Source organism: Myotis daubentonii, chromosome 10 (assembly GCF_963259705.1).
Source record: "Myotis daubentonii chromosome 10, mMyoDau2.1, whole genome shotgun sequence".
Taxonomy (NCBI): Eukaryota; Metazoa; Chordata; class Mammalia; order Chiroptera; family Vespertilionidae; genus Myotis; species Myotis daubentonii.
The window spans coordinates 43,991,385-44,007,518 of NC_081849.1; the positions used below are offsets into that span (position 1 = coordinate 43,991,385).

General features: G+C 41.8%; 1 protein-coding gene across 2 annotated transcripts in view; it reads right to left on the minus strand.

Moving 5' to 3' along the window:
• ABCB1 (ATP binding cassette subfamily B member 1) overlaps positions 1 to 16,134 on the minus strand; it is an 80,124-nt gene that overhangs the window by 44,922 nt on the left and 19,068 nt on the right. For both annotated transcript variants that reach the window (XM_059712205.1, XM_059712206.1), the window contains 4 exons: positions 9,875 to 9,926; positions 7,722 to 7,913; positions 6,950 to 7,121; positions 690 to 814 (listed from right to left, as the gene is read on the minus strand). In XM_059712205.1, coding sequence (XP_059568188.1) covers positions 690 to 814; positions 6,950 to 7,121; positions 7,722 to 7,913; positions 9,875 to 9,926 — 541 coding nt within the window. The remainder of the gene's footprint in view (positions 1 to 689; positions 815 to 6,949; positions 7,122 to 7,721; positions 7,914 to 9,874; positions 9,927 to 16,134) is intronic.

Genomic DNA, 16,134 nt, shown 5'->3' on the forward strand with positions numbered 1-16,134 from the left:
TCTTAGAAAATCAAGGATGGTATATGTCAATTATATCAAATACAGAAAGAAATAAGAATTTATTAGATGGAAACATTATCACCAGGGATAAAATGGTTCAGCACCGAGGAACTATTTTTATGCCACTACCCACCTAGGAGACTCTAGGAAATGCTTTGAATTAGCAGATATAAGAAGAAATTCATAGATACAAAGAACAGATTGATTATTGCCAGAGGGGGAGGAGAGTTGAGGGACTGGGTGAAAAGGGGGAAGAGATTAAGCAGTACAAATTGTTAGTTAGGAATAGTCATGGGGATGTAAATTATAGCGTAGAGAATACAGTCAATAATATTGTAAAAACCATGCATGGTGCCAGGTGGGAACCGGAAATATCAGGGGACGACTTTGTAAAGTAGATAATTATCTAACCACTACGCTGTACACCTGAAACTAACACAGAATAATATTGAATGTAAACTGTAACTGGAAAATTGTTTAAATGGTTAAAAAAACACACCCAAGTATATGACATTAACAACAACAACAAAAAGAAGAGTACAACTAGAATCACAACTTCTCCAGAATATTAGACATGCTGTAATATGGATGAAGCTGTTTAAAGAAACATATACATTGTCAGCAACCTGAAGGGCATAAAAGATGACACAGTATTTAACATTCCTATCAACTTAAAAAGAGATTCAAACCTTTCCAGTTCTTTCTTCTGTCCTCCAAAAGCAATCACAGTTCGAATTGCTGCTAAGACCTCCTCAGCTACTGCTCCAGCTTTTGCATATGCAAAGAGTTCTTTATCAGTAAATGAAGATAGTATCTGTTTAAAAATGCAATTTCAGATCATGTAAATTTTTTAACAAGTTCATTTTATCATTTGTAAAATACAAATATATGCTGGTACATTAATATATTCATTGAACAAAATCTGTCTTTTACTTGTTTTTGGTCATGACATTCTAAATTTTAGTATAAGGATATTTACTCTGTAAGACACTTCAATTCTTTTAGAACTGAGCTGATATATATATGCAAATTGCCCCCCGAGACTGGGAGTTAGATCGATTACTATGACGTGCGCTGACCAACAGGGGGCGGCGTGGAACAAAGGAAGGCCCCAGCCGCTAGGGACCTTATCCATGCAGGAATTTCATGCACTGGGCCTCTGGTATATAATAAATTCCATTAAAATATTATTTTCTCACTGAATGTTTCAGGAATCCTCATCTGAATAAATAAAACTAGGAGTCTGGAGAGATCTTAAATTAAACATATGCATGTAGTCATAAGCAAATGTGGAAAAAGGGCATTACACCAAGGAAACACAGCAATTGCTCATGGTACTCTGGTTCAGAAGTGTGAGCCAGAAGAATGCTGGTGACAAGCAAGTTTCACATGCCAGGAAAGCTGGCACTGCTGAGCAAAACAATACATGCAGCCACCAGGGAGGGCTCTGTTTTATGGGTGTTCTTTGATTCCTCTGTCTGGTTCCTGGGCATTTATTCTGTGGAAGAAACAGTACGGAGTACTTTAAATACACAGGATCTATCTAATTTACTCTTCTCAATTGCACAGTGAAGTAGGTACTATTGCCCCCACTATATCTGTGAGGAAATGGAGGGATGAAGAGATTACATCATTTTACAAATAAAGAAAATACCCAGGCCCTAGCTGGTTTGGCTCAGTGGATAGAGCATCGGTCTGTGGACTGAAGGGTCCTGGGTTCAATTCTGGTCCTGGAGGCACGTGCCTGGGTTGTGGGCTCAATCCCCAGTAGGGGGTATGCAGGAGGCAGCCAATCAATGATTCTCATCATTGATGTTTCTCTCTCTCTCTCTCCCTTCCTCTCTGAAATCAATAAAAATAAATTTAAAAATAAAATAAAAAAGAAAGAAAATACCCAGGATTCAAGCCTGACGCCATATGGCTTGAATGAACCATATGGCCTGAATGAACAGCCTAGAACAGTGGTTCTCAACCTTCTGGCCCTTTAAATATAGTTCCTCATGTTGTGACCCAACCATAAAATTGTTTTCGTTGCTAATTCATAACTGTAATGTTGCTACTGTTATGAATCGTAATGTAAATATCTGATATGCAGGATGGTCTTAGGTGACCCCTGTGAAAGGGTCATTCGACCGCCAAAGGGGTCGCGACCCACAGGTTGAGAACTGCTCGCCTAGAGGGATTCACTCTCTGAAACCATCCATTGACATCTGTGAACTCTGGTCCTAATGGGCCCTATTATGAAAATCAAATCACCTGGCACGGGCGAAGAGCCAAGGTTACTATTTATACCTGGAATGCCTACGTAGTCAACCATCTAGCTAAAGGTTACACACAAGCAGTTCATAATACAATACTGATTAACCGTATTACACCATTTCATCAATAATTTATAGGCATTTGCGGAGTCACTTGCATAAGTACTACGAGTCTATTCCTTCTCGTCATAAAGAGCTCAAAGCTGTTTTAGTTTTAACAGTGCACTTCTTCCTTTGCTGTGTGTCAAAGTAAAAAGGAGCTGTGGCAGATGTAGGAATGGGTGGGTGAAAGCAAGCAAACACTTATTAACTATGTCCTACGGGCAGATACTGCGCTGCATGCACTTATCTAATATCCCCCGACACACTAGGCCTTGCTGACTTCTCACAGCCATTTTCCCAGGGCGGCACCTGCCTGAATCATTCACAACGCTGGGTCTGAGCCAGGGAGCTCAATGCCATCCCTGAGCAAACACACTGCATAATATGAGAGGCACATCCAATGTGCTTCAGCTATTTTTCTCTGCTTCTCTTAAAACATCACCCCACAACAGTCACCCACAACTGAGGCAAGCAACAAGAAGAAGATTACCAGAAATATTTTTGAATTAGGAGTTTCAAAATATGCTATTTTAAGTCACTGTTAAATATATCAAGTACCATACAAAATTCAATAAACCTGGTTCTTTTCCCCACCTCCCCCATGAGATTCCATAATTATAATCATATGGGTAAGCAAAACTACGGGAGACTCTTCATTAAGTGTTTTGTTTTGCTTTTGTACTTGAAGAGATCATGCCTGTTAAAAGAAAAAAAGAAGCCTTCCAAACTATTCTTGGGGATATAAAAAGGAAACTTCCACTGTTGGTCTAATGTAATCAAATGGTGATGATTCCATTATTACAACTACCCACATAAACAATATGAAGAATCACAGGCCCATTCCTTCTTCCAAAGGCTGACAATTTCTTAACAAAGCTTAATTAGTATCAGTTTGAGACATATGAAATTGTTATTTCTTTACGTTAAAAACTGTTTACTATAGGCAATTTTATATTATTCAAACTAATGTGTTTGGAAGCAATATGTTTTTTACCACTATAGATATTTTGACCTTCATTTTTCTATTTCTCAACGAAGTTTTGGTTTTGAGATAATGTATACCTTTTGTATTTGAAATAACTATAGATTCACGTGTAGTAAGAAGCAAGACAGTGAGATCCCATACACCCTTCATCTACTGTCCCCAATAGCAACATCTGGGAAACTACAGAACAGTGTCCCAACTAGGAATTTAACATTGATATAATCCATCAATGTTATTCGGATTTACCAGTTTTACATGCACGTGTGTGGGTGTGTGTATTTAGATATAAGCTATGTTATCACCTCTGTATGTTCATGTGACTACAGTCATGACACAGAGCAATTTCATTACAAGGATCCCTTATGTTAGTTTTCATAGCCATAGCCACCTTTACCCTACCCCTTACCTCTCCCTCCCCTCCCCAACCACACCCAACCTCAGGAAAGCACTCATCTGTTCTCTGTCTATAATTTTGTCATTCCAAGAATGTTACATAAATGGAATCATATGGTTTGTCACCTTTTTGAATTGGCTCTCCCTCCCCCACTCCCCCACCCCCAATATAATTCTCTGAGGTTGTTAAGTGTATCCAGAGTTTTTTCCATTTTATTGGCAGGTAGTAATCCACGGTATCCACGTACCATAGTTCGTTTAACCATTCAGTTGTTGAAGGATAGCCTGCTATTGTTGGGTCAACATTTTCAGCTATTATTTTTTTCAATATTCCTTCAGTCCCACTCTCTTTCTCCTCACCTTCTGGGACTCCAATGGTAATAAATGCGATTGTCTTTTGGATCTTTTGCTATTGTCCCACAGGTCCCTGAGCCTTTTCATTTTCTCCGTTTCAGAATAGATGAATTCTATTGTTCCATCCCCAGATGCGCTGATCCTAGCCTATCATCTCCACGCACTGAAAGAGCTCATCCATCCTGATTATTCTGTTGTTGTAGCTTCCATTTCTCTAATTTCACTTTGTTCTTTTTTAATAACTATTTCATTGCTGATATTTTCTATTTTTTTCCTTTTGTTTCAAGAGAATTTGTAATGGCTTAGTGGAGCATTTTTATACTAGCTATTTTAAAATTCTTGTCAAATCATTCTAGCATCTGACTTAGAGTCAGTTTAGTTGGTCTTTCTCTCATTCAAGTTGTGGTTTTCTTGGTCCTAGGAGTGACAGGTAAAATTTTATTATATCCTGGACCTTTTATCTATTATGTTAGGAGACTCTGAGTCCTGTTTAAACCTTTATTTTAACAAGGAGTAACCCTCTTTGGGTTTAGCATGCGAGTTTTGGCCTACTATTTTTTTAAAAAAACTTTCAATTGCAGTTCACATTCATCATTTTTTTTTGTATTCGTTTTGGCCTACTTTTGTGAGTTGTGGTTCTACTGGCAGTTTAATACTCAGAGCCTTGCTGGTATTATTTTGGTCAGAGGGGTTTATCTGGAGCTGCTGGGGCTCCTATGGAGCATGCCTCTGCTACCTAAGGGAGTAAAACGGGCTTCTCAAGGTCGTTCCACCAGGTATCTCCTGCTAGGAGCAGCGCGTGCTGGGTGCTCCTACTTGTGCCTGGGTGGGAAAGAGATTCCCCGTGCCCATCTAAAAGGCGTCCTGGACCAGGAAGGTTGCCGGGACTGGGTCCCTTCCTGTTCTTCCTTCTTGCCCTGGTGTCTCTGGGTTGGGTAGGACAGCCTCAGGCTCACAGGGACAAAGGAGCTTCCCAGACTGGACCACATTCCTTTTTAAATGGCTGACACCCAGAGGATGCAGAGTGAGGGTTAAAATGTATGTCTCCAGTAATAAGCAAGTTATCAAATAAATAGTATCTGAAGCAATGCATAATCAACACTAATAAAAGAGAAAAATGGTAATTGGCGTACGAGCTACCCTTTTCATTGGCTAATCAGGGCTATATGCAAATTAACTGCCAACTACGATTGGCAGTTAACTGCCAACAAGATGGCGGTTAATTTGCATATGTAGGCACAATGCAGGGAGGCGAAAGGGAAAGCAGGAAGAAGCCCCCTGTCACTGACAGTGATCGGAAACCCAGGGGGGAGCTAAGAGCTGGGGAGCAGGCACCATCGGAGAATCAGGTGCCTTTGCCACCCTGGCCAGTGATAGCAGGAAGTAGGGGTGGAGCCAGCAATGGGAGCTGGCAGTCCCAGGAGCTAGGGGTCCTTTGCCTGGGCCTAAAGCGGAGCCCACGATCGCGGGGCCGCTGCAGCTGCGGGTCCTCGCTGCCCGGGCCAGACGCCTCAGCCAGAGGTGTCAGGCCTGGGCAAGGGGCCGATCCTGCGATTGGAGGGTGATGGGGGTCAACGCCTGAGGGCTCCCAGTATGTGAGAGGGGGCAGGCTGGGCTGAGGGACACTCCCCCCCCCACACACACACACAGTGCACGAATTTCGTGCACCGGGCCCCTAGTTACTTAATAAAAGATGAGTTATTTTCCTAACTTTACTAGCACGGACATCAGTACATTTTATATAGCTTATCAACAAATACTCATATGAAGAATTGGTCACCTGACTCGCTTAATATTCTAATCAATAGAAAAACTGATTAACATGAAAAGCTTTTGCCAAATATTTCAGCTGACTGATACTGAGGCAATTTAACCACCAAGAATACCATTGAAACCCTGTGTTACCGTGAGCAGCAAATTAACAGAATCCTCAAAACTTCAGTTTCTTTCTCTGTAAGATGATCTAATAGCTATACTTCAGGAAGATAACACATGTAGTGCCCTGACACAGTAGACGCCCAATAAATGGTAGTCACTGTGTGCAAGAACAAAACAACATCTATCCTACAGAATAAAAATGCGAAACTTCTGAATGTTTGCAGCCTGATTAATGTTGTTAGCCTCAGCTTTGGTGGGCCCTCCTTTATTCGATATCTTTTTTGCCACACGAATTTGTAGCACCTTCTTTAAGTTGTGTTAAACCCAACAGAAATTACACACTGAGCCAATCTCTCCACCACAGCCCACTCTTACATCTTATAGGTTTAAAATGAATACCACACTGAGCCTTAAAAGGGGAAATAAGTTTTACTCTGCCTTTGTGATCAGGAGAGAGAACTACAGCCTTAGTATTTACAATGCACGTTGGAGTAGGAGGTATTTTTTAAAATTATTTTCATACCAATGGATTTAAGTATATATAAACATAAAACCATTTACAATGCTGATAAAACTGATTTATAAATTAACAAAATCTACCAAACTAAAAACATTAACACTAATCAAGCTAACTCAATGGGACACATGTGTGATTCACTAAACCTGGGTTTCTATCTGCAGTGTGAGTATGGAATTGTCAACTAGAGAACACAGCTTTTTAAAGAGGTGAGCATGCCTTTTCTAAGAAGGCAGAGGATGACATAGGAGAGCTACTCCTTTCTCAGCTCTTCCCCAAATAACCCCAGGGCCCAGGACAGCGTGGGGTCCCAGCAGGGCTAGAACTCAGTGAGGTGGCCTCTGCTGACTCCCACTGATTTTGAACAGAAGATTTGAAACCATGGATCAGGTACAGAGTCAGGGTCATCATTTGGTAAAAGCAGCCATAGGTTGAGGGCCTGGATTCACAGGCGTCACCTACCTTTGCCCAGATGGCAGCTGACAGTCCAAGAACAGGACTGACGGCCAAGATCACAAGGGTTAGCTCCCAACCACGTGTGAATCCTACGATAAAGCCAGTGATAAACGTTGCTATCGACTGAAAGAACATTCCGATTTTGTCACCAATTCCTTCATTAATTTTGGAGACATCACTAAAAGAACAAACAGTGTTAGAGACAAACATCAGAATTGTGAACACAGAACTTTTCTCCTGAATCCAGTTTTTGTTGGTTTGGATGTGGGGTTAACTAGTTTACATCTCAGCTCTGGCCCAGGAAGTGTCATGCTTTGCTCTACTGCTCACTGGCAGACCACCTTTTGTCTGGGAAGTCGGTTCCTCATTCAGCGCTAGCCATGCAGGCCCCCCCTCATGTACCATCTCATGTACTGGGGACAAAAAAGATGCACAAGACATGGCTGCTGCTCAGAAGAGACTTAGTCTCCCAATTACTTCTAAGTCAGCGGTTCTCAACCTGTGGGTCGCGAACAATGAAAATACATCCTGCATATCAGATATTTACATGACGATTTGTAACAGTAGCAAAATTACAGTTATGAAGTAGCAACGAAAATAATTTTATGGTTGGGGGTCACCACAACATGAGGAACTGTATTAAAGGGTCGCGGCATTAGGAAGGTTGAGAACCACTGTAAGTGATGTACTCACATCTCCTAACAGATGTCATGACATCTCTTTTCTCTTAATAAGAATCAGAACCATGTCTGAGTTCAACATAAAACTAGGTACTTACTCTGTGAGCCGAGTGTTAAGCTCCCCAACATCATGCACGTCAAACCAGCCTATCTCCTGTCGCATTATAGAGTGAAAAAACTGTTTTCTAATTTTAAATATTTGTCTTCCAGCTGCCAGGCACCAGAATGAAACCTGAATGTAAGCAGCAACAAGCACACCAGCTCCAATTCCACTGTAATAATAGGCGTACCTGAAACGCAAGAAAAGAACTGCATATACTGTTTTCTGATTAGGGCACCGTTCCCAAACACACCACTCATTTTATCTCATTGGCTCTCTGGCTACCCTTCGGTCCTTAACAAATAGGAAGGGGCTGTAATGAGCAGGTTGACCTCCAACTATTTTCTGTGCTGGCAGAGTAGGATGGTTAAGAGTGCACTTTCTGCGTCGGCTCCAATTCCAGCTCTTCACTTGCCTGATGTGTAATCTCAGGCAGGCTGCTTAACCTGCCTAAGCCTCAGGTTTCTAGTTGGTAAAATGGAACTAAGAGCCGTAATGCAGTAATGCATGTAACACACTTGGCCAGTGCCCAGCACAGAGACTGCAAGTTGCTGTGAAAGGCTTGGAGCATCAGAGCATCACGGTTGTCCTACCTGCTTGTAACACCTCAGCATCAGTTGATGCGCACGTTGAGGTGGTGTTTTTGCACATTAGCACGTGGAAAGAAGTGACAGCCCTTGCCAGAAAGTGAAACCAAGAGATGGAAATGGTCCCCTGACTTTTTTGTTATTAACCTGGCAGAGCTGGGATGCCAAGAAACAACTGAAAATAAGAAGTATTATTTTATCATCTGCCCAACTGGCCATCGTGAGCTAGCCTAAAATGCTTAATGAAGCAAACCGTATAGTCCTTCTAGTTTAAACTCTAACAGTGAAAACCATGAGCATCTTCTAAAACCAGGCCCTCAATCATCTAAAAATGTTGAATTTATGTTTCCTCACTCTGACTCTTCCTGTTTAAGAATGCCAAACAACTGTTGGGTTTTACTAAGCAATTAAGACACACATTCTAAAATTAAATACATCAATATTCCCATTTTTAAAGAAGTTCATTACTTGCCATCCTCAAATAACTATGTTTGAATGAACCATACAAAAGCTATAAAAATGGTTATGTAATAACCAGTCTCTGATTGCACTGTTCACGACTCAGCAGGAACCCTGGTAAACAGACCCTCCCAGAGCTACACTTTGTCATTTACAATGTCTATCAGGGAAGATTCAATTCCAGTATTAAATTTTAGTTAATAGGTAACTCAATGATTAATTATTATCTAAGTGTGAATGATCTAGCAGGCAAAGCCAAAAAGAAATCCTAATTAACAAGTAGAACTCATGCTTTGAAAATCAATGAATGTATTTTAACTGTCAGTCTATGATTACTCAAATAAATATATTTATGTTTAAGACTTTACAAGGTGATTATAGGACAGTTTATTATTTTCCCCAATATTAAATTTCCCATATGAATATTGGAAGTACTTGCTTCTCATCTTTCAATAAATGATCAAGCATATCCATTCTCTTCAAATCTACCAGATCGCCTATAGGATAATGTGGAATTATCTTCTGATTCATCAACTCATACCTTTGGACATCTTTTATAATCTGTTCTTGGGCACAAACTTCAAGATACGTAAGTCATTAACAAAAGCTTCCCTGAGGTGAGTTAAGGTAAGAGTGATTATATTTATTCTGGGATATTTTGTTTAATTATTTAGAATTACATGCTGTGTTTTTTAAAAATCCTGTTGACTGATCTCATTATTACATCATTATTGAAAACATCCCGGAAGCAAACTAATAATTACAAAGCTATTGAAATCAATGTGATTCTTTTTTTTTTTTTTTCAATGTGATTCTTAATTGATTCTACATTTCAAAAGGCCACTTTGAAATCTCATTGCCCTGTATATGTATTCTATATTTACCAATGCATATGTAAATCTAATCTAGACTTCCTAGTAACCCTATATCTTATGCAGCTAATCATTTTCTTTAAAAAAATCTGCATTATATCCTCCTAGAAAACTAACAATAGTATTGTTCTCCTCAAAACTGTAAATTTTTATTAAATGCAAATTTTTAAACATTGCCACAATCACTCTAAATACAGAAAAGCTTAACAAGAGTAAGGAAAATGTCAAATTACGTGGTCATGTCCTGCTCCAGCTTTTTGTAGGGATCTGTAATGTTGATCATACCTAGATCACCGCAGACAAAAAAAAAAAAAATACCATTATGTCTCTTCGTTCTCCATTAAAAATAAGCATACAAAAATGAATCACATTTGTGTCACTTAACAACTTACACAAAAAATGGCTGAAAATGATTCAATTTTAATTGTGTGTAAACATTACAGCATCCATTCAAATCCTTCACTGCTGGCCATGTGCAACAATCTCACACACACACACACACACACACACACACACACACATTCAATGGAGCTTATTTGCAAGAAGAAACATACATTTACTAAGAAGAAGCAGTTTCTCAGCAGGGATATCGGTATCCTTGAATTAAAATAATTTTGTGAAATTAAAGATGACAGGAAAAAGTCTTTCTAGGGTCTCTGTCCTGATAAATATCAGTGCAGACTTGACAACAACGCACTTAGTCTTTAAAATCTAACACTGCATTTTTCCAGTTTTTATTTTTATTTACAATATATAAAATACAAAGGATAATGTAATAAACACCAGTGAGCTTATCACATAGTATTAGCAAATGTTGACACTTGTTGGACACTAAAACTTTAATACCCCACCTCCACCAACACACATGATAATCACTGTTTGATATTTGGTGTATATTTTTTCATGTTTTCTTCTCTGAATACATGTATACAGATACACAAATACATATACAAGCTTACTTTTTAAATAGAATTACAGTCCATATTCAGTGGCCAATTTTCCATGTCAGTATGTGTATTTATATGTGTGTCTCTATTTTTTCAAAATTACATCTATTTTAATTGTTTCCAATATTTTACTGTTATAAGCAATGCTGCATTAAACATAGTTATACACACACATATGAATACACGGTATATATTTTTATAGAATAAATGACATAATTAAGATTGCTGGATCATTGGGGAAGCACACCTTTAATCTTGTAATAATTTAAAAAGTTATGTTATAATATAACTAGAGGCCTGTTGCATGAAATTCGTGCATGGGTGTGGTCCCTAGGCCTGGCTGTTGATTGAAGCGTGAGCATCTGGTGTGGAAGGGAAGGTCCCAGCTGACTTCTGGACACTGGGCAGCACCTGGCCCCCGGGCCCCCGAGCGCCCCCCTCTGCCTGAGTCATCAGGCCCCTGCCAGGCTCCCTCAGTGCCTGGGAGCTGGGCGGCAGCCCTATGCCCCCACGGCTGCCTCTGGTCACCATCTGAGTGGCGATCAGCGGGGCAATTGGGCCCCACTCGCATCCGCCTTGGCCTGGCGCCGCCCACCATCCTACTTGCTCCACCATCCCACCACAGTCCCACTCTCGTTGGTGCCCATTGGGGCTGGCAGCACCTCCACTGCTGCCCACTGCTAGCACAGCATTGCTGACACCTGCCATGTTCCACACAGCCCCTGGAGGTCAGTGCACATCATAGCGAGTGGTCAAACTCCCAGTCAAACTCCTCCAGGTCAAGGGGACAATTTGCATATTAGGCTTTTATTATAGTACAAGAGGCCCAGTGCACAAAAATTTGTGCACTGGGGGGGGGGGGGGGGGCGGGGAACCTCAGCCCGGCCTGTGCCCTCTCGCAGTCTGGGACCCCTCGGGAGATGACCACCTGCTGACTTAGGCCTGCTCCCAGGGGGATTGGGCCCAAGCTGGCAGTCAGACATCTCTCTGGCAGCCCAGGAGCCCTCGGGGGATGTCCACTTACCAGCAGGGAGCAGACCTAAGCTGCAGTCGGACATCCTTAGTGCTGCTGAGGAGGCGGGAGAGGCTCCCACCACCACCGCTGTACTGGCAGCCGTCAGCCTGGCTTGTGATTGAGCAGAGCTCCCACTGTGGGAGCACACTGACCACCAGGGGCAGCTCCTGCATTGAGAGTCTGCCCCCTGGTGGTCAGTGTGTGTCATAGTGACCAGTCATTCCCAGTCTTTCTGCTGTTAGGGTCAGTTTGCATATTACCCTTTTATTATATAGGATAGAGGCCTAGTGCATGGGTGGGGGCCGGCTGGTTTGCCTTGAAGGGTGTCCTGGATCAGGGTGGGGGTCCCGCTGGGGTGCCTAGCCAGCCTGGGTGAGGGGCTGATGGGTGTTTGCAGGCTGCCCAAACCCCCTTCAGGGTGGGGGTCCCCACTGGGGTGCTTGGCCAGCCTGGGTGAGGGGCTGATGGCTGTCTGCAGGCTGGTCACACACCCTTCAGGGTGGGGGTCCCCACTGGGTGCCTGGCCAGTCTGGGTGAGGGGCTGAGGGCCGTTTTCAGGCTGCCAAGCACCACCCGGCAATGGAAGCTCCCAGCCTCTCCTTTTTTTCTTTTTTTTTTATTCTGGGATTTATTTACCTTCTATAATTGAAACTTTGTAGCCTTGAGAGGAGCTAAGAGCTGGCCAGGGCGGGCTGGAGGGAAGCTTGGCTTCTTCCATCGCCAGGGGCAACCCAAGCCACCTGCTCACTCCAGCTCCGTGGCCACGACCGGCTGAAAGCAGGTGTCTGGGGTTTATTTACCTTCTATAATTGAAACTTTGTTGCTTTGAGTGGAGCTCAGAGCCGCTGCGGCAGGCAGGAAGCTTAGCTTCCTCCATCATTGGGGCAACCAAGCCTTCGCTCGCTCCAGCTCCATGGCTGCCGGCCGCCATCTTGGTTGGGTTAATTTGCATACAGTTGCTCTGATTGGCTGTTGGGCATGGTTTAAGGCGTAGTGAAGGTATGGTCAATTTGCATGTTTATCTTTTATTAGTGTAGATAAGATATGGAGGGCCTGGCTCTGATGGGTCTGATTTTGACAGGTATGGGAAAGGGGAGGAAATCTTTTTCTGGCAAAGGGAACAACATGGACAAAAGTCCACGGCAAGTTTGAGGATTGAATGAGCCAGTTCAACTGGGGTGTGGGGTGTGTTTTGAGGATGGGAAGAGGTGGCTATGTAGCTGGAAAGATAATCTGGGCCCCACAGGTCTGGTGTATAAAAACTAGTAGTCATTTAGCAGTTTGTTCAGAAAAAACAAAAAACAAACCATAATCAGAGGATCTAGGATGATTTAGCTGCCAGCAAAGTATAAGATTAAAACAGGGAGAGACTGAGAGACTTGAGCTACTGAAATTATGTAAAGAAAGAGGATCTAAGTGGGAACAGAAAAGACAGACACTGCCCATAAGATTTAAAGAGGGAGAAGTTACAGGTCTCAGCAACTGATAGAACAGAAGTCGAGAGTCCAAACAAAGGACCATTGAGACCTCAGGTGTGAGCTTCTGGAGCGGGGTGGGGTCATGGTGGGAAATAAGCAGTCAGCCAAAGCAGCAGGTCTGATCAGATGTTAGTTCAGTTTTGAAGATTTTTATTCTGTGGTACCTGGGACATTCGATTGAAGATGTCCAATAAGTATTCAGACGGTGGCTCTCCAGTTCTGGAGAGAGTTCAGGTCCAAAGACTTAGGAGTCATGTACTACTGGCCATAGCTAAATTTAGGAGAGAAAAAAGCCATCTCTCCTCACCTGTGAGGACAGGATGGCAGGCAAGGAGAAAACGGCAAGCAAGCATAGAACCCTGGGGAAGACCACACTTAGGGGGAATACAGAAAGTAAGGAAGGAATAAAGAGACACAGAGAACATAGGCAAGGCCAACAGACACATGAAAAGATGCTCAACATCACTAATCATCAGAGAAATGCAAATTAAAACAACAATGAGATATCACCTCACACCTGTCAGAATGGCTACCATCAATAAATCAACTAATAACAAGTGCTGGTTTGTCTTTATTTGGTCGTGATACACACTAGTGACAATTAATACCATTTAGAAACACTTCCTGGCTAGCCGGATAAGATAGAAAATTCCAGGACTGATAAGGAAACGAATCCTTACCCCGCTACTTATTATCCTGTTTTAATTTTGGAGCAGAAGGAAATCTTATAACTAATAAAGAAAAAAAATCAGCCTGGGCACATTTATTGTTGCATTGACAGAACGTGAAACAGTCAAGCTGCTTTGCTGTTCGCTCTGTCTCTGCATCAGGTGTAGCCGGTCAGGAGAGAACGCCATCAGTGACCATCGCGGCTCTGGGCTCCCATCTACCACTTTCAGCCACGGAAGCCTCCCTTCCAGCTATCTGATCAGGTAAGCTTCCGTGACAGACGTTATTTACATAGGGTGGTTCTCTGATTATAGAAGATAGTCAACCCCTGGCTCTTGACCCACAAGGTCCTTCTAACTCAGGAATACCATGATTCCAAGTTTTCTGGTCTTCTTGTGCAGAAATTTAGATCTTTTGCCTAGATCCGTGGTCGGCAAACTGCGGCTCGTGAGCCACATGCGGCTCTTTGGCCCCTTGAGTGTGGCTCTTCCTAAGCCTTAGGAGTACCCTAATGAAGTTAATAACAATGTACCTACCTATATAGTTTAAGTTTAAAAAATTTGGCTCTCAAAAGAAATTTCAATCGTTGTACTGTTGATACTTGGCTCTGTTGACTAATGAATGAGTTTGCCGACCACTTGCCTAGATGATCAATCCCTGTGCACTGCTCAGGCTAGTGCCTGCCACTGGGTGTGGCTGGGCCCATTGCAGACAAAGAGGACTCCAGGAGCCACGCTCTCCTGGTGTGTGCTGCTTCACACCTCAGGCCCCAGGGCTGACCTACCTGACTTACTAATAAGCAACTCTACCTCACCAGGGTGGTACCTGGAGGAAAGACCAAGTGAAAATACTGATGCTTGCTACAATTTTAGGCAGAGTCTGAAACCACTAGTAGAGCAGTAAAAAACACAAACACACAAACAAACAAACACTCAAAGGGAGGACTCCTGGCGCAGGAACTCAGCTCTGTCAACTAGCCATCAATTCCATCGTGGCCATGTGGTTTCAAGTTCCTGGGCACTGGCTTCTACACCTATAAAAATATGGGTTTGGGCAAGGTAATTTCTAGGCTCTGTTTCACCCACACAATTCTGTGATTCAGGCTTGCTTTATTCATCCCACTTTTAAGCACCTAGAATGGGTCAGGTACTCGCTGCCTATCTTTATTTATTTTTTGATGTTTTTATAATATACTGCAGATAGCATGTTGTAACTAATCTACTTTTTGGCTGAAAAGCATTCCTTCGATAGCAACTAAAAAAAAAATCTGACTATGTTTCACTAATTCTAGAAAAATTAGTCATATTTTAAGTTTTAACTCAAACTTAAAAAATAAACTGCCACACTAAATAATATACTTGGAATTATATTGCCATTACTTGGTACCTAATCATCTAGAAATCTATCTATAAGAATTTTTCCAATGAAATGGTCAGCAGCAGAGAAAAGCCTTGAATAAGTAAAAGAAAACAGATCCATCGTGGAAATTTTTAGAGAGTTTGGAGCATACTTGTAATGCTGGCCTTGAGGACTCAGATGGCAATGTTTCCTTTGCTTACAACACTAAAGTCTTGAAATACACATTCAAGATCTGCACTCAATACATGCACTCATAGATTAGCAGCTAAATATAGATTCTATTTTGAGAAATGACATTTTACAAATAGTTTCCAGGTTTCTCATATGAGTTTTAGAGCAGTGAGAGTAGGGATTATAATGATAAATATAAAAATCAATTAGTTCCAATTTATCCCTTTTTATCTGAATTATTAACTCATATTAAAATTTGAGTGTCTCATTTTCTCCTTTCCTTGGCCCACAACCTGGTAGAAGATTGAACAGAAACTACCGTAATATAGTTATAGAGAAAGAGAAAGGCTGTCAATGTGGATGTGCCATAAAGTGAATCATTAGAGACAATAAAGAATCAGGAACTATGTAAAGAGTGTCTCTGACTCTTAACCACTATGAGACCTGGCAAATCTCCCTGTGTCCTCCAATTTCTGGATTAGCATGTTAACCTCAGTGTCCTCCTTTCTGGTGTCCCTCTATTTCAGCGGTTCTCAACCTGTGGGTCCCGACCCCTTTGGGGGCCGAATGACCCTTTCACAGGGGTCGCCTAAGACCACCAGAAAACACATATATAATTACATATTGTTTTTGTGATTAATCACTATGCTTTAATTATGTTCAATCTGTAACAATGAAAATACATCCTGCATATCAGATATTTACATTACGATTCATTACAGTAGCAAAATTACAGTTATGAAGTAGCAACAAAAATAATTTTAGGGTTGGGGGTCACCACCACATGAGGAACTGTATTAAAGGGTCGCAGCATTAGGAAGGTTGAGAACCACTGCTCTATTTCCTTCAATGTA